Raw genomic sequence first — 12,358 nt, forward strand, 5'->3', positions numbered from 1 at the left:
GGGAAAACAGGCTGCCTGGCGAGGGAAGCATCAACAGCTTCAGCAGTATGATTCATAGCAGGGAGAAAATCGAGTATCGTGCAATTAATTGGCATCCATAAATTCAGTTGATTGGGATTTGCCTTGGGCACGTTTCCATCATGGAGTTCTCCATAAGGCTGTGACAGGCACTGCCAAATCGTGTTTCACGTTTCGCGTGCTTGTTTTCGTCTGATTCTCTCAACCAATGGGTACAAACAATAAACACCTGTCGCTCACTAATTTTTGGTGGCTGAGCAGCACCTTGAAATACCTGCACGGAGTAATAAATACTGTGATGATGCTACCTGTAGCTTCGCTCGCCATACTCATTGTCTCAGTCAGCTGACTTGTCCTGGCATTATTCCCGTACTGTACTCTCTATCTGTAGGCGAATTTTTTTACATGTCTCCGTTTTTTTCGCCATTGCCATTCCGCGTCACGGGTTATCGTTATCGCACCCCGCTAACAGAGAAATTTGGCCGCCAGAAATGAGGTGGGCTTGCTCCCCGCCAAACCAGACCACTTGAGGGCGCACAAGGTTTGGCGCATCGTCTCGCTCTCGACATCGACGAGATCCTGCTGAGTTTGCGTGCTGCAAACATTCGAGCTTCGGCTACTCCTGAGCGCTTGGCTCTGCGACTCCCAGACCCGCCTCTTGTAAGATTCCCTGCGGCAGCGCCGTTGATAACCAGGCCTTCACCCCCAGTTCGACTCAAGGGCCAATTGTGTTGGTTCCTTGCTCTCGTACGCCCTGTCGCCTTCCTGCTACACTGTACATACGCCAGTTGCTAGTTTCTAGGATGCTGACCTTTTATCTCGTTGAAGTCTCTTTAATCACCGCTTCATGTCCTAGAACATCTCGACTAGGAACCTACCCCTTTCGCGCATCGCATTGCTCCTCTCTCGCGCAGCAACAGCTGCCAATACTCTGCCCATCATGTCGTGGCAACCGGCCCCGGAGTCGTTGAGCCAGCTTGCGGCATGTCTCAAAGACTCCCTCAGCGGATTCGACAAGAATGCCCAGAAGCAGGCTGAGCAGGTTAGTTCCAATCTAGAAGAAACTCCTTTGTCTGTGTTACGAGATTCGATGCTGACCGAGGCGTTGTGGGATTCAGATGCTCCAGCAAGCTAAAACTTCGCCTGATATCAACAACTATCTAGCATATATCCTCTCTAGCCCCCAGACTCCCGAGGGCTTGCAGTGCAGCGAGCAAGACTACCATCTCGTTCGATCGGCCGCTGGTATCATGCTGAAGAACAATGTCAAGACAGAGTGGAAGTCGATCCCTGAGTCCAGCCTACAGCTCATCAAGCTCGCCGTCCCCATGTGCTTGCAAGATAAGAATTCACAGATTCGAAACTTTGCCGGAAACATTGCTACTGAGATGATTAGAAAAGGTGGCTTGTTGGCGTGGCCAGAGCTGCTTCCTCAGCTCCTCGACATGATCTCCAACGAAAATGGCCAATTTTCCAACGACGCTCAAGAGGGTGCAATGTCTGCCATGACCAAAATCTGCGAAGATAACTTCAAACTTCTTACCAAGGAAATTAACGGCCAACGACCGCTGAACTATGTCCTTCCCAAGCTGATTGCTGCAACCAAGAACCCCCTCCCGAAGGTTCGCGCCGGAGCGCTGACCGCAATCAACGTCTTTACGCCGAGATCATCACAGGCTATGATGAACAGTGTCGACGACCTGCTGCAACACCTCTTCATTCTGTCCGGAGACGAGAATACCGATGTCCGCCGGCAAGTGTGTCGAGCTTTTGTTCACCTAGTTGAAACCCGCCCCGACAAGCTACAGCCTCACATTACCGGATTGGTAGACTACATTATCAACCAGCAGAAGAGCGATGATGAAGATCTAGCTTGTGAAGCTGCCGAATTCTGGCTGGCCGTCGGCGAACACGATGAACTCTGGGGCTCCCTGTCGCCGTACCTCAACAAAATCATCCCTGTCTTACTGCAGTGCATGGTATACAGCGGAGAGGATATCGCCCTTCTTGGTGGTCTTTCAGATGACGAAGATGAAGAAGATCGAGAGGAAGACATCCAACCGGTTTTCGCCAAGAAAGCTTCAGCAAGAGCTGCAAACGGAGAAAGTAACCTTTCGGCCGACCCTAACCAGAATGGCGGTGCCTACGAGAAGCTTGCCCGCATGGACGAGGGACTGGAGGAAGGTGAGGTTGACGACTTCGATGATGGAGATGATGCGAACCCCGATGAGAGATGGACTGTCAGAAAGTGCTCAGCGGCAGCACTCGACGTCTTCGCCCGCGACTTTGGCGGGCCTGTTTTCGAAGCCATTTTCCCGTACCTCTCTCAAAACCTCAAGCACGACGAGTGGCCTCACCGAGAGGCTGCCGTCTTGGCTCTTGGTGCGGTAGCCGATGGCTGCATGGATACTGTCACTCCTCACCTCCCCGAGCTGGTGCCGTATTTGATCTCTCTTCTTGAAGATCAAGAGCCGGTTGTCAGGCAAATCACTTGCTGGGCCCTGGGACGATACTCAGCTTGGGCAGCCAACCTCTCTGACCAGGCTCAACGAGAGCAGTTTTTCCTGCCAATGATGGATGGTATCCTCCGCAAGATGTTGGACAAGAACAAGAAGGTCCAGGAGGCAGGTGCCTCAGCGTTCGCGAACCTAGAGGAGAAGGCTGGCAAGAGATTGGAGCCATACTGCGGCCCCATCATTCAACAGTTTGTTCTGTGCTTTGGCAAATACAAGGATCGCAACATGTATATCCTTTACGACTGTGTCCAGACGCTGGCCGAACGTCTAGGCCCCTTCATTGCCAAACCTGAGTTGGTAAACCAGCTGATGCCAGCACTGATTGAGAGATACAATATCGTCTCGGATCAGTCCCGCGAACTCTTCCCGCTCCTGGAGTGTCTCTCCTATGTTGCATTGGCTCTTGGCCAGTCTTTTACTCCTTATGCACCCACAATCTTCTTACGATGCATCAACATTATCCATACGAACCTTGAACAGGGTATCAACGCCAACACTAGCGACGCTGTGGACCAGCCTGATAAAGATTTCCTCATCACAAGCCTTGACCTCCTAAGTGCCATTATCCAAGCGCTCGAAGACGAAAAGTCAATTGAGCTGGTCAAGGGCTCTCCGCATCCCTTCTTTGAGCTCCTCAGCTTCTGCATGGAGGATCCCACGGACGAGGTGCGACAATCCGCGTACGCGTTACTCGGCGACTGCGCCAAGTACGTCTTCCCGGAGCTTCAACAATATGTCCCTACCATCATCCCGATATTGCTGAGGCAATTGGATATGGATAGCATACTCGACGAGGAAATTGAAAGCGGGTTTGGCATCATTAATAATGCCTGCTGGTCAGCTGGTGAGATTGCCATGCAACACCTCAAGGGTATGCAACCTTGGCTACCAGAGCTCCTTCAGCGCTTCGTAGAGATCATGACCAATCCTGGTGTGCCCAAGGGCCTTACCGAGAATGCTGCGATTGCCTTGGGACGTCTTGGTCTAGGTAATGCAGAGCAACTTGCACCCGCACTACCAAAGTTTGCAGAAGAATTCCTGGTTGCGATGCAAGAGGTCGATCCTACAGAGGAAAAGGCCACAGCATTTAAGGGGTTCACTTTGATTGTCGGACAGAACCCCCAGGCACTGGAGAAAGTTTTATTGAACTTTTTTGTTGCAATTGCGCGATACCAAGACATGAACTTGCGGAATCCCATCAAGCAAGAGCTACATGATGTGTTCCGAAATGTAAGAACAGGCCCCAATTTCTTTTTTACTCTTATATGATTCTCTCCTTTTAATACTATGTAATGCTAATCGTCACTATACAGGTTCTAAACGTTTACAAGCAAATTATCCCGCAATTTGACAACTTTATCGGCCAGCTGCAACCTCAAGACCAGCAGGCTTTGAAGACGCAGTACGGGATTTGAGAGCAGCGACCAGTCTACGTAGAGTTATTGCAATACGAAAAGAAGCGAGCAATAACTGAGCTGGAGAAAATTTTGAAAAGTTAGCGCTGGACGCAGAGGAAAAGAGATGATCTCGTTAAGCGAATCTCTAACGGAATTTGATACGCAGAGGTCAATTATGCTCCTGAGGTCCAGTCAGAGGAATATAATATGATTGTTTAAAACTCATAGCGATACTTTTACTGCCCAGCAGTTCCATGGGAAAGGGGTACGCACAGTTGGATTGGCTGAGTGACAATTGGAGCTTGCGGAATATGGAGGGCGCATTAGCAAAAAGAAAACCAAAAATATAAAGCGCGTGCTCTGGAGTACCGCAAGCGGACGAGATACCTTTTGGAATGATGTGATGATGGAAAAGAAAAAATTAAGAAAAGAAAAAACCAGCATGGAGGAAACACGGGAACACAGGTGTCTTGAGCTTTTTTAAGGGGGATGGAGGGGGCTTTCTTGGGGGCTACAAGCCCATACTCACCTTTATAGATAGATTTTTTTATATTTTACTCGTTTATCTTATTCCCTCGACCATATTCTGCATACATACAGATGGTGGGAAATATGCCGTGCTGCGTTGCCTTGCGTTGCCGGCGGTCCATAGTAGTTAGTAGTTAGAACCCAAATAAAGAAAGGTGGCTTTATTTAAGTCAATGATCTTGTATGATCTTGAAATTACGGATGTTGTTGATCCGTTTATAACTGTTATCATGCAGGAGTTTTATCTCTCAAGGATGTGATACTGGGGTATTGTTGCTTTCTCACTTCTCTGCCGTTTACTCATTAGAGAACTACGTTTGTAAGATGGACAAAAGTTAAGTAGGTATTGTATTATAGGGAAGAGCTATATTCTTAGAAAGAAGATTGATGGGGTCTGTCTGTTGCACAGGCGAAGGCTTTCTCCGGAAGTTTGTTTACTAACTCTTGTGTCACTCTACATGATTGCCCATCTTTATCTGCACTAGACTCACAATTTTACGATTCCTTGTCATTAACAATAAATCGGGGTGTCAATATCAGTTCACGGGAGAAGGGTGGGATTATACAGACTCCTAATAATGAAAGACCAATTTGAAAACGACTGGCAAGGAAAAGAGTCGGAGGATATTTGGCCACGGATAAAGCTTGTATTTTTTTGCTCTCTTGGGGTGAAACTCTCGCTACTTAAGCCAACTTAATGTTTTCTATTTTTTTTTATAATAATATCCAGTTGTTATCCGGGTGAAGACATTGTCATATTGCTAAGCAAGGTTCAAAAAGAAGACGTTTGAGAATATAACGTACTCAAACATCCGCGACGTTCTCATCTCCTCTTTTTATTTAGACACCGTTTCAATTGAAAGAGAAGTAATGACGAAAATGAAAAGGCAAAAAAGAAAAACTACAAATATAATGCTGTCCATCTGTTCGATTGCCGAGTCTCTTTCATCAGTAATATCCTCTTCATGAAACATGATGAGAACGAACAAACATGCTCCTTTCGACATATGCTATGCCTCTTTTAATTTAAATAAATGAATTAAAGCGAGTATCAAGTCAATAACAAGGTAAACACGGCACTATCTAAAAAGAGAGTCTTGGTGAACATGTAGCATCCACACATAACTCATCGTTTCCCCATCTCTCCTCCATGAGAGCCAATATCAACAGCAACCTCTGCTCAGGCGTATACACTAAATCGAGACAATGACTGTTTAATAGTTATACATACATATATAAATAAGCTTGATTTGCTTCTCTACTCTCCCTACATCATCAGCAAAACTTAATCCGAGCATATTCACTTCTAGTCAACTCACAATCATCACTGGAAAGTAAGAAAAGCAGCTACGACAACAAACAACATCAACGGCCTTATCACGTACACATCCAGAAGCACATTATAAATACAATAGAAGCCAATTTCTACAATATCCGTAGCATCCGGTAGAGCAAACAACGGCTCTCATATAAAAAAGACTTATCATTTTCTATTTCGTCACACAAGCAACTACCCAACTCAAGTGCACAATTACAATGGGTATACTAAAGAAAGTAAAAGCCGAAACAAGAAAAAAGAGCATCTCATTTTCTGGCATCTTAAAAACTATCACATGTCTTGCATATTCTCTCCCCTAGTCCACAAAATGGAGAAACCTTGCCGGGGTCCCTCCCTCCGTAAGCAGAGTTCCAAATCTTTTCACCATCTCCTTACTCACTCAAATAAGCCTTTGCAAGAGAGAAAGGACAAGAGGAGAAGAGAAATCAAGAAAGAAAGGGGAAGATAAAGAGAAAGGGGGATTCAAGGTTTGAGTTGAGTTGAGTTGAGTTGCCTCGGAGTGGAGCTGCTGGTGCTTACGTTGCTCTTCTGTCGTGGAAGGAGGGAAGAAGAAAAAAAGATACTCCGCGCTCATCATCATACCTATCTAAAGTTCCGAGCCAACCGCAGCATCCGCACTTTTACTGACGTTCACTGTCTCAAAAGAGCAAAAAAAAGAAAGAAAACAAGCAGGGCTTGTGAGCATGGGTAAGCAAACGAGCAAGGATGATATGATGCGTGCACATGCCCCTTGCACAGCACTGCCCTTTCTTTTTCATCAACTTCACACTTCTTGAAGAGAGACTCTTTCAAGTACCGAGTCAGAGCAAACTTCTCTGTCTCCAGCCAGGTAACAAACAACTTTTCTGGGACCAGCATGATGTGTTAGAGCTCCATTCATATCACAAGATATGGTTGCATGGCAGTATGTCCATTCCTTCCCTGTCGTATAACTGCGCCTTGCTTCACAGTTGTAATTCAAAGCGGATGCTTTACTCCAGCCCATTCCAAATTAACGTCGCTGATCGAGAATTCAGCTAGTAATTCGCCGGGGAAGAAGCCGCTCTGTACTAATTACTAGTACCAGTACCCCGTAAGTAAGCGAGAAAATGTGCGTACGACGGGGGGCGTTGAAGTAGAAATCCGGGCGTGCTCCATATGAGAGTACGTCGCAGTGGTAGTAACACTGTATCTCTGATGGACTGCCGAAGGCATCGACAGGCTCACATCATTGCCGGTGGCCTGTCCTCGCTGCTCCATGCTCCAATCGGCCATGCACTGCGCTTGTAATACAGGTGATGGCCCTTTGAGTGCATAACGTGGTGAGATGGCAGAGGCGGTTGGGTAGATGCAGAAACGCCCCCATGAGAGGGTTGCACTCTCGGCTCACGCGCCATCGCAAACGGCTACTCGCTGCGCCATTGCCAAATGGCCGATGCTATTCTTAGCTCATGGAGTGACAGCCACATGTGCATGATGCAAGCTGGAGGAAGACGGAGCGCTGGCATCCTATCGTTGACTTCAATGGGAAGCTGTTGCTCCAGGGCGTTGACGGAGAGGGCGGCTGGCTGCCTGGATCTGGCCAGCAGCTAATACGGCCTGGCTGGCGCTGTGCTAGCCTTTAATATTTCATTAGCAGAAATGCACAGCTAGTATCCACGTAGTGCCGGATCACACGACTAACAACCCCGACGCAACCACGGTCAAGGGGCAAAATCGAAAGTCCCGAATCTTAACGTGTCCCACACGTACGTGAATGCTCCGAGAAGGGACGGCAAAAGCTCAAATCGCTTATACATGTTATAAAGAGTGTTGAAACAGCGCCCATCTGCCTGAACTCACCTGTCAGCGCTTGTTCAAGTATGTTTCAGAAGGCAAGACATGAGCATTACCTGATTAGGCAGTCACAGGATCCTTGCTGGTCCGCCAGGGATCGGATCAACCAGGAGCATAGGATTATGTGATATTAGTAGATACTGGTAGTAATATCGAGATTGATATTTTCCACAGAGAGAAAGAGGAAAACAATCGATCCCCGTCATCCCGCAAATCGGGGAGCTCAAGCTGCTGAGTCTGCAGGTGGACTGGCCAACCTGGCCCACCAGAAAATAGACGAGGATATAACATGGAAAGCTGTATTGACCCATTTTCATCTTAGGGGTTCAGATTACTATTACATGTGCATCTTTTAGCGGGTAGATTTTGTGGACAAATCTTTCCGGATCCAACCTACATTTCGCCTATCATGCATTAGCGACGACTACTGATGAAAAGGACTCATATTGCGTGTGCTATGGAGAAAAGTTGGATGATCAAACTCACCGGGTACCCGCCCAAACGCAATGAAGTCGAGACTTGCATAGGGCTCTGGGTCTCGCACTTTTGTACTCGCGAGTAGTGGGTGCGCTCCACGTAGATTTAGTCCTCGCCGGTCGAAACTCACTTCGCCCCATATCGCCAAGGGAATCGGAAATATTACTTTCATTGCGAGCACTCTGTATTGGGATATGGTGTACTCGATCAGACAGGTTGCACCACGTGCACCAGATCCATGCCTGGCAATTTGCCTTTGTTTGATAGCAGAGCGCTCCGTGAGCAGAACGAAGCAGATCGTTTGAAGTAGCTTTTGTTGTTTGAAACAACTGTAGATGTACGAAGTACTGATATCTCTCTACTACTGTGCTGATTTGAGCGGCTCATTTGACTAGCTCGACTCTAATTATTGAGATAACCTTAGCAACCGATCGCTAACCATCAGCCTAGGTGGCCGGCGGCCCTAAAACGAAATGGCATCTTAATCGCCTTGCAGATGGTCTGAAACTAGATGGACTGTGGTAAACCATTCGTCAGCAGATGAGATGTAAGCAGCTACCACAGGCTACCACTACTTGCGCAGTATTGCTTGTAGGTATTTGCCTTGTCTCCACACAATGATTTCACGTAGGAAGAGAGACATGATGGGGGCACTGCGATAACAAGCCCCAGGGATATCCATGCCGATGACGATGCTAGCGTTGCCTAGACCGAGGACCTATTCAAGAATCTAGCCCAGATAGTTAACCGGGGTGCATAAGCGATTTCCATAGACTCTGAGCAACTTGTCCGCTAGCCCTCAGATGAGCCAACAAACGAGGGAAAAGCTCCTGTCTTGACTTTTATCATATGCGCAGCCGCCACCAAAGCCATTTCTCCATGTGATGCTGAAAGTAAGTTCGCGGCTGTGGATATCAGGCTCAGCATCTCCATATATTCGCTGCGGAGTCTGCAAATTGTCCGTCTCTGGTTCTACTCGTTGCGTAGAGGATAGCATCGTCTGCCTAACAGCTCCCCAGCATCTCGCCTTCCCTCAATTAGTAGTAGCGGTAGCGGTGGTGCTTGTGATATCACGAGGCCCAAACGAAAAATATTGAAAAGAAAAGAAAGGTATGAGTACTTTACGGCCCCATCCTCATTAGTACCACACCATCGCTGCGTTAGCACCGCGTTAGGGTTATTCTATATTTAGGTACACCACCGAAGGTTTTGTCGAAGCTCGCTGCTCGGCCACTCATACGCCGCAGCGGCAAAAGAACGTGCAGGACGAGGAGAGAGGCGGAGGTATGAGAGGAGCAGGGAGGATGGTCCAATTTGCTGGTCTTTCGTCATAATACCATACAAGCACATCGGGATTAAGAGTGGAGGCTTCTCCCCCGCGCAATACCATACTATTTGAGCTTTGTCATTTACTTTCCTTCACAGCCCTCGTCGCCGTCTCTGTGGGTGTTGGTGATGAGCTGAGATTCTGCCAGGGGGCTGACACTCCCCGCAAAGACGAAGAGCGGGCTGAGCTGCCCATTCTGGCCGCTTCGTTGACCAAACTTTGTGCCGATCACAGGCGATCCTCAGGCTCGCCCGCCAGGAACAGATGATTCTGCCTGTCTTGCAGAGTATAGTTCGCATTAATTCCACGGCAGGGACACAGGGGCGACAGCGGCTCGTTCGGCGCTCTGTGCAGCATGTCAGACTATCGCTCCATTAGTACTAGGCCATCCGGAGGCTTTAAGATGAGCATATTGAGGCTGTGGTCATACACAGTGTCTCTTGTGATAAGGGTTCGCTGCAACTACCAGGCCAAACGACGCAGCGCCAGACAAGAGCTATCGGACCGTCTGCGGCTGTGATCACCAGTTGCTTTGTACCATTTGAGGGGTCCAGCTTCCCAGAAGTTCTCCCACCCCGAAATACCGTTAGCAGCCCGTCGAAAGGGTGCGTGGGCGGACTTCCGTCATCTTGTGGTAGACGCATGTATGTCGGAGGAGCTGCATATGTAATGGCTGTAATCGATTCTGTTGGCCAGCAGTTAATACACACCCGCCCCAGCACTCTAGGCTCGTTGACTTTTTTAAGGGCAATGGTTCTACTGGTACCGCCATCCAGTAGCAGTAATGTTACTAGTGAATGCAGTCAGTGAGCAAGAAACATAGAAAAGAGGATGCTTACGCGCTGACATTCCACACTGGGGCGTCGCATCAAACAGATCACTGTGCATGCGCATGTAGACCATCATGCACTCGATTCTTCAACTCTGCAGGGTAGGATGAGCCAACCAGCATCGGCAAACAGTATTAAGTGGTACATGGTCTCGTAGAAACCAAACTATCGAAAAATGCTGTGCGAGTATAGTTCTGCCGTCTTTTGTGGCTGGCTTGGGCTTCCTTTCTCACCGCTTCATGTGGTGCACCATCGCCAAGCGAGCTGAGGCACCTCTTGATAGGATACCCCAATATGCGTCCAAGACGTGTTATCCCGCCAGTCGTGAGATAATGACCGCATCGCCCAAGCAATAATGGGGGAGACGGGATCCAGCTGTGGCGGCCCAGAATCCCATGCCCTCGGCTATCGCCAAAGTACGTAATCGCACATCCTTGTCATAGGGTACATCCCGCTGTCGGACGGCAACGCAATCTCAATGATTAGCATAGACAGTGACTTTTTCTACCATTTCTTCATTTCTTTTCATGTAAATAACATCCTTCTCGTGGGGAGAAGAAACGTAGGACAGCCTGAGCACGTGTATATGTGCATTTCACGAGCACTTTGCAGTCATTGTAACACTCTTACTGCAGCTACTCCGGAGATATAGAATCTTATTCAAGCCTTAGTCGGGTAAAAAATCATAAGGTTAGATCGATCATAAAGCGAAAAGTCAAGTACCAGTACCTAGCTGCGAGGGCGCGAGTGGCGGTTTCAAAACAAACTCGAAGACATTTGTACCTGTGCCCGCCATTCACACGGCCATCACAGGTGTTATTATCGACTAGTACAGAGTACTGTATTAGGTAGTCGCCGGGCCAGATGCGTCCGGATATCGGCTTAAGCAGGCTGTGAGAGCCTGTGACGCTCCAGCCATTTTCTGTCATACCGATTTGTAAGTGGAAAGGCCAGGCATATGCAGAATGATATCTTTAGCAATAAGGCGACGGGTACTCGCTCGCTAGACACCACTTTGCCCGTTAGTGCACACGTGTTCGCTGTAAAGGATGCCGAGATCGAAGCCAAGTGCAAGTAGGTCTCGGTGGCGAGCTATGAAACGTTGCAGGGCTCCTCTTTTCTTTTACTTAAGCTACGGAGTAATACTGTCAGCCTTTTTTTTCTGTTCTTTAATTTTTTGGTGAACCTTTTTTTTTTTTGTATTATTTCCCCCCAGCCGTTATGTGTGCGATTGTGGCTTTGCCCTCGTTTGTCAGCTCTCTTTCGGCCCGCTTGTCTTGGCGACAGGAACATTGGAAGCTTTTTGCTAGCTTCACTTAGCCATGGGCTTTAAGGTTATTGCCAGTATAGTGCGTGCTGCTGTTCCACACTTACGGAATTTATCAGCGACGCTACACTCAGCGACAGACAAGAGATCAGCGCATAGGCTTCTTTGAGTATCAAAAACCGACGTCATTTGAGATGCCTCACAAGTCTCGGCACTTTTAAGAGCCTCGGCGCTTTCCAAGGTCTGTGGTCCTCTTTTCTGAGGAGGTGGCCTGTCTCCAGTAGTGGTGTTTTCTGGTGGCAGCATAAACCGCCCTCAGCTAAAAGCAGGATATGTGCAAAAGTATTGGGCAGTATGCTTTGTTGTGGCGTTTCATGCAGAGTGAAATAAGGCTGTGTAAGTCGCGGCAAGAATGGATGCACTACAGGCTTTCCCTCCTTTGTCACATCGCATAATACCCCTTCTGGGCAATGAGGAGGCTGTGGTTAATTATGCCGCCCAGGAGTTCGGGATTGTTTCCTATACCGCATAAAACCTCGAGTGCTGGTACAACCTTGTCAGGGCGACTTCATGCTCGGATGCAGCCAAAAGTGCCAGCTGGCCGTACCCCATAGTCATGTTCGATTTGCACTGCCTGCTGCTGTCTGACTCGTCGTGTCGCCATCTCATCGGACCTCATCGTCGATTCAGGACTAGACGGCGATTTTCAATCGACAATCCTCGTTTGAAGTGCAAGTCCGGAGTAGTATTTGAGTGGAATTGACATTTTGTGGGCCACCATGTGCTCCATATTGCAACCGCCAATGCCGTTGCTGTGCTTTGCATGAGAAAGCTTCCCAGCAAA

At 48.1% G+C, this 12,358-nt stretch overlaps 3 protein-coding genes across 3 annotated transcripts; 1 reads left to right on the forward strand and 2 right to left on the reverse strand.

Annotated features, from left to right (window-relative positions):
* The first annotated feature begins 394 nt into the window (after positions 1-394).
* Positions 395-4,051, forward strand: GGI43DRAFT_44100 (armadillo-type protein). The gene is made up of 4 exons (XM_083209837.1): positions 395-765; positions 847-1,060; positions 1,137-3,764; positions 3,848-4,051. The coding sequence occupies exons 2-4, from the start codon at positions 959-961 to the stop codon at positions 3,947-3,949; spliced, it is 2,832 nt and encodes a 943-aa protein (XP_083060417.1). The 5' UTR covers positions 395-765; positions 847-958; the 3' UTR covers positions 3,950-4,051.
* A 3,539-nt stretch (positions 4,052-7,590) lies between these two features.
* GGI43DRAFT_405115 (uncharacterized protein) lies at positions 7,591-8,480 on the reverse strand. Its single transcript, XM_083205990.1, has 2 exons — positions 8,096-8,480; positions 7,591-7,947 (listed from the first exon to the last, which is right to left on the reverse strand). Exon 2 carries the CDS (start codon positions 7,928-7,930, stop codon positions 7,682-7,684), a length of 249 nt encoding a protein of 82 aa, XP_083060418.1. The 5' UTR covers positions 7,931-7,947; positions 8,096-8,480; the 3' UTR covers positions 7,591-7,681.
* Positions 8,481-9,607: 1,127 nt separating this feature from the next.
* On the reverse strand, positions 9,608-10,594 carry GGI43DRAFT_44153 (uncharacterized protein). Its single transcript, XM_083209838.1, has 3 exons — positions 10,265-10,594; positions 9,848-10,207; positions 9,608-9,780 (listed from the first exon to the last, which is right to left on the reverse strand). The coding sequence occupies exons 1-3, from the start codon at positions 10,284-10,286 to the stop codon at positions 9,776-9,778; spliced, it is 387 nt and encodes a 128-aa protein (XP_083060419.1). The 5' UTR covers positions 10,287-10,594; the 3' UTR covers positions 9,608-9,775.
* Between the last annotated feature and the right edge of the window lie 1,764 nt (positions 10,595-12,358).

The sequence above is a fragment of the Trichoderma evansii genome (assembly GCF_050947405.1).
Source record: "Trichoderma evansii strain SZMC 28006 chromosome Unknown GGI43scaffold_10, whole genome shotgun sequence".
Lineage (NCBI taxonomy): Eukaryota > Fungi > Ascomycota > Sordariomycetes > Hypocreales > Hypocreaceae > Trichoderma > Trichoderma evansii.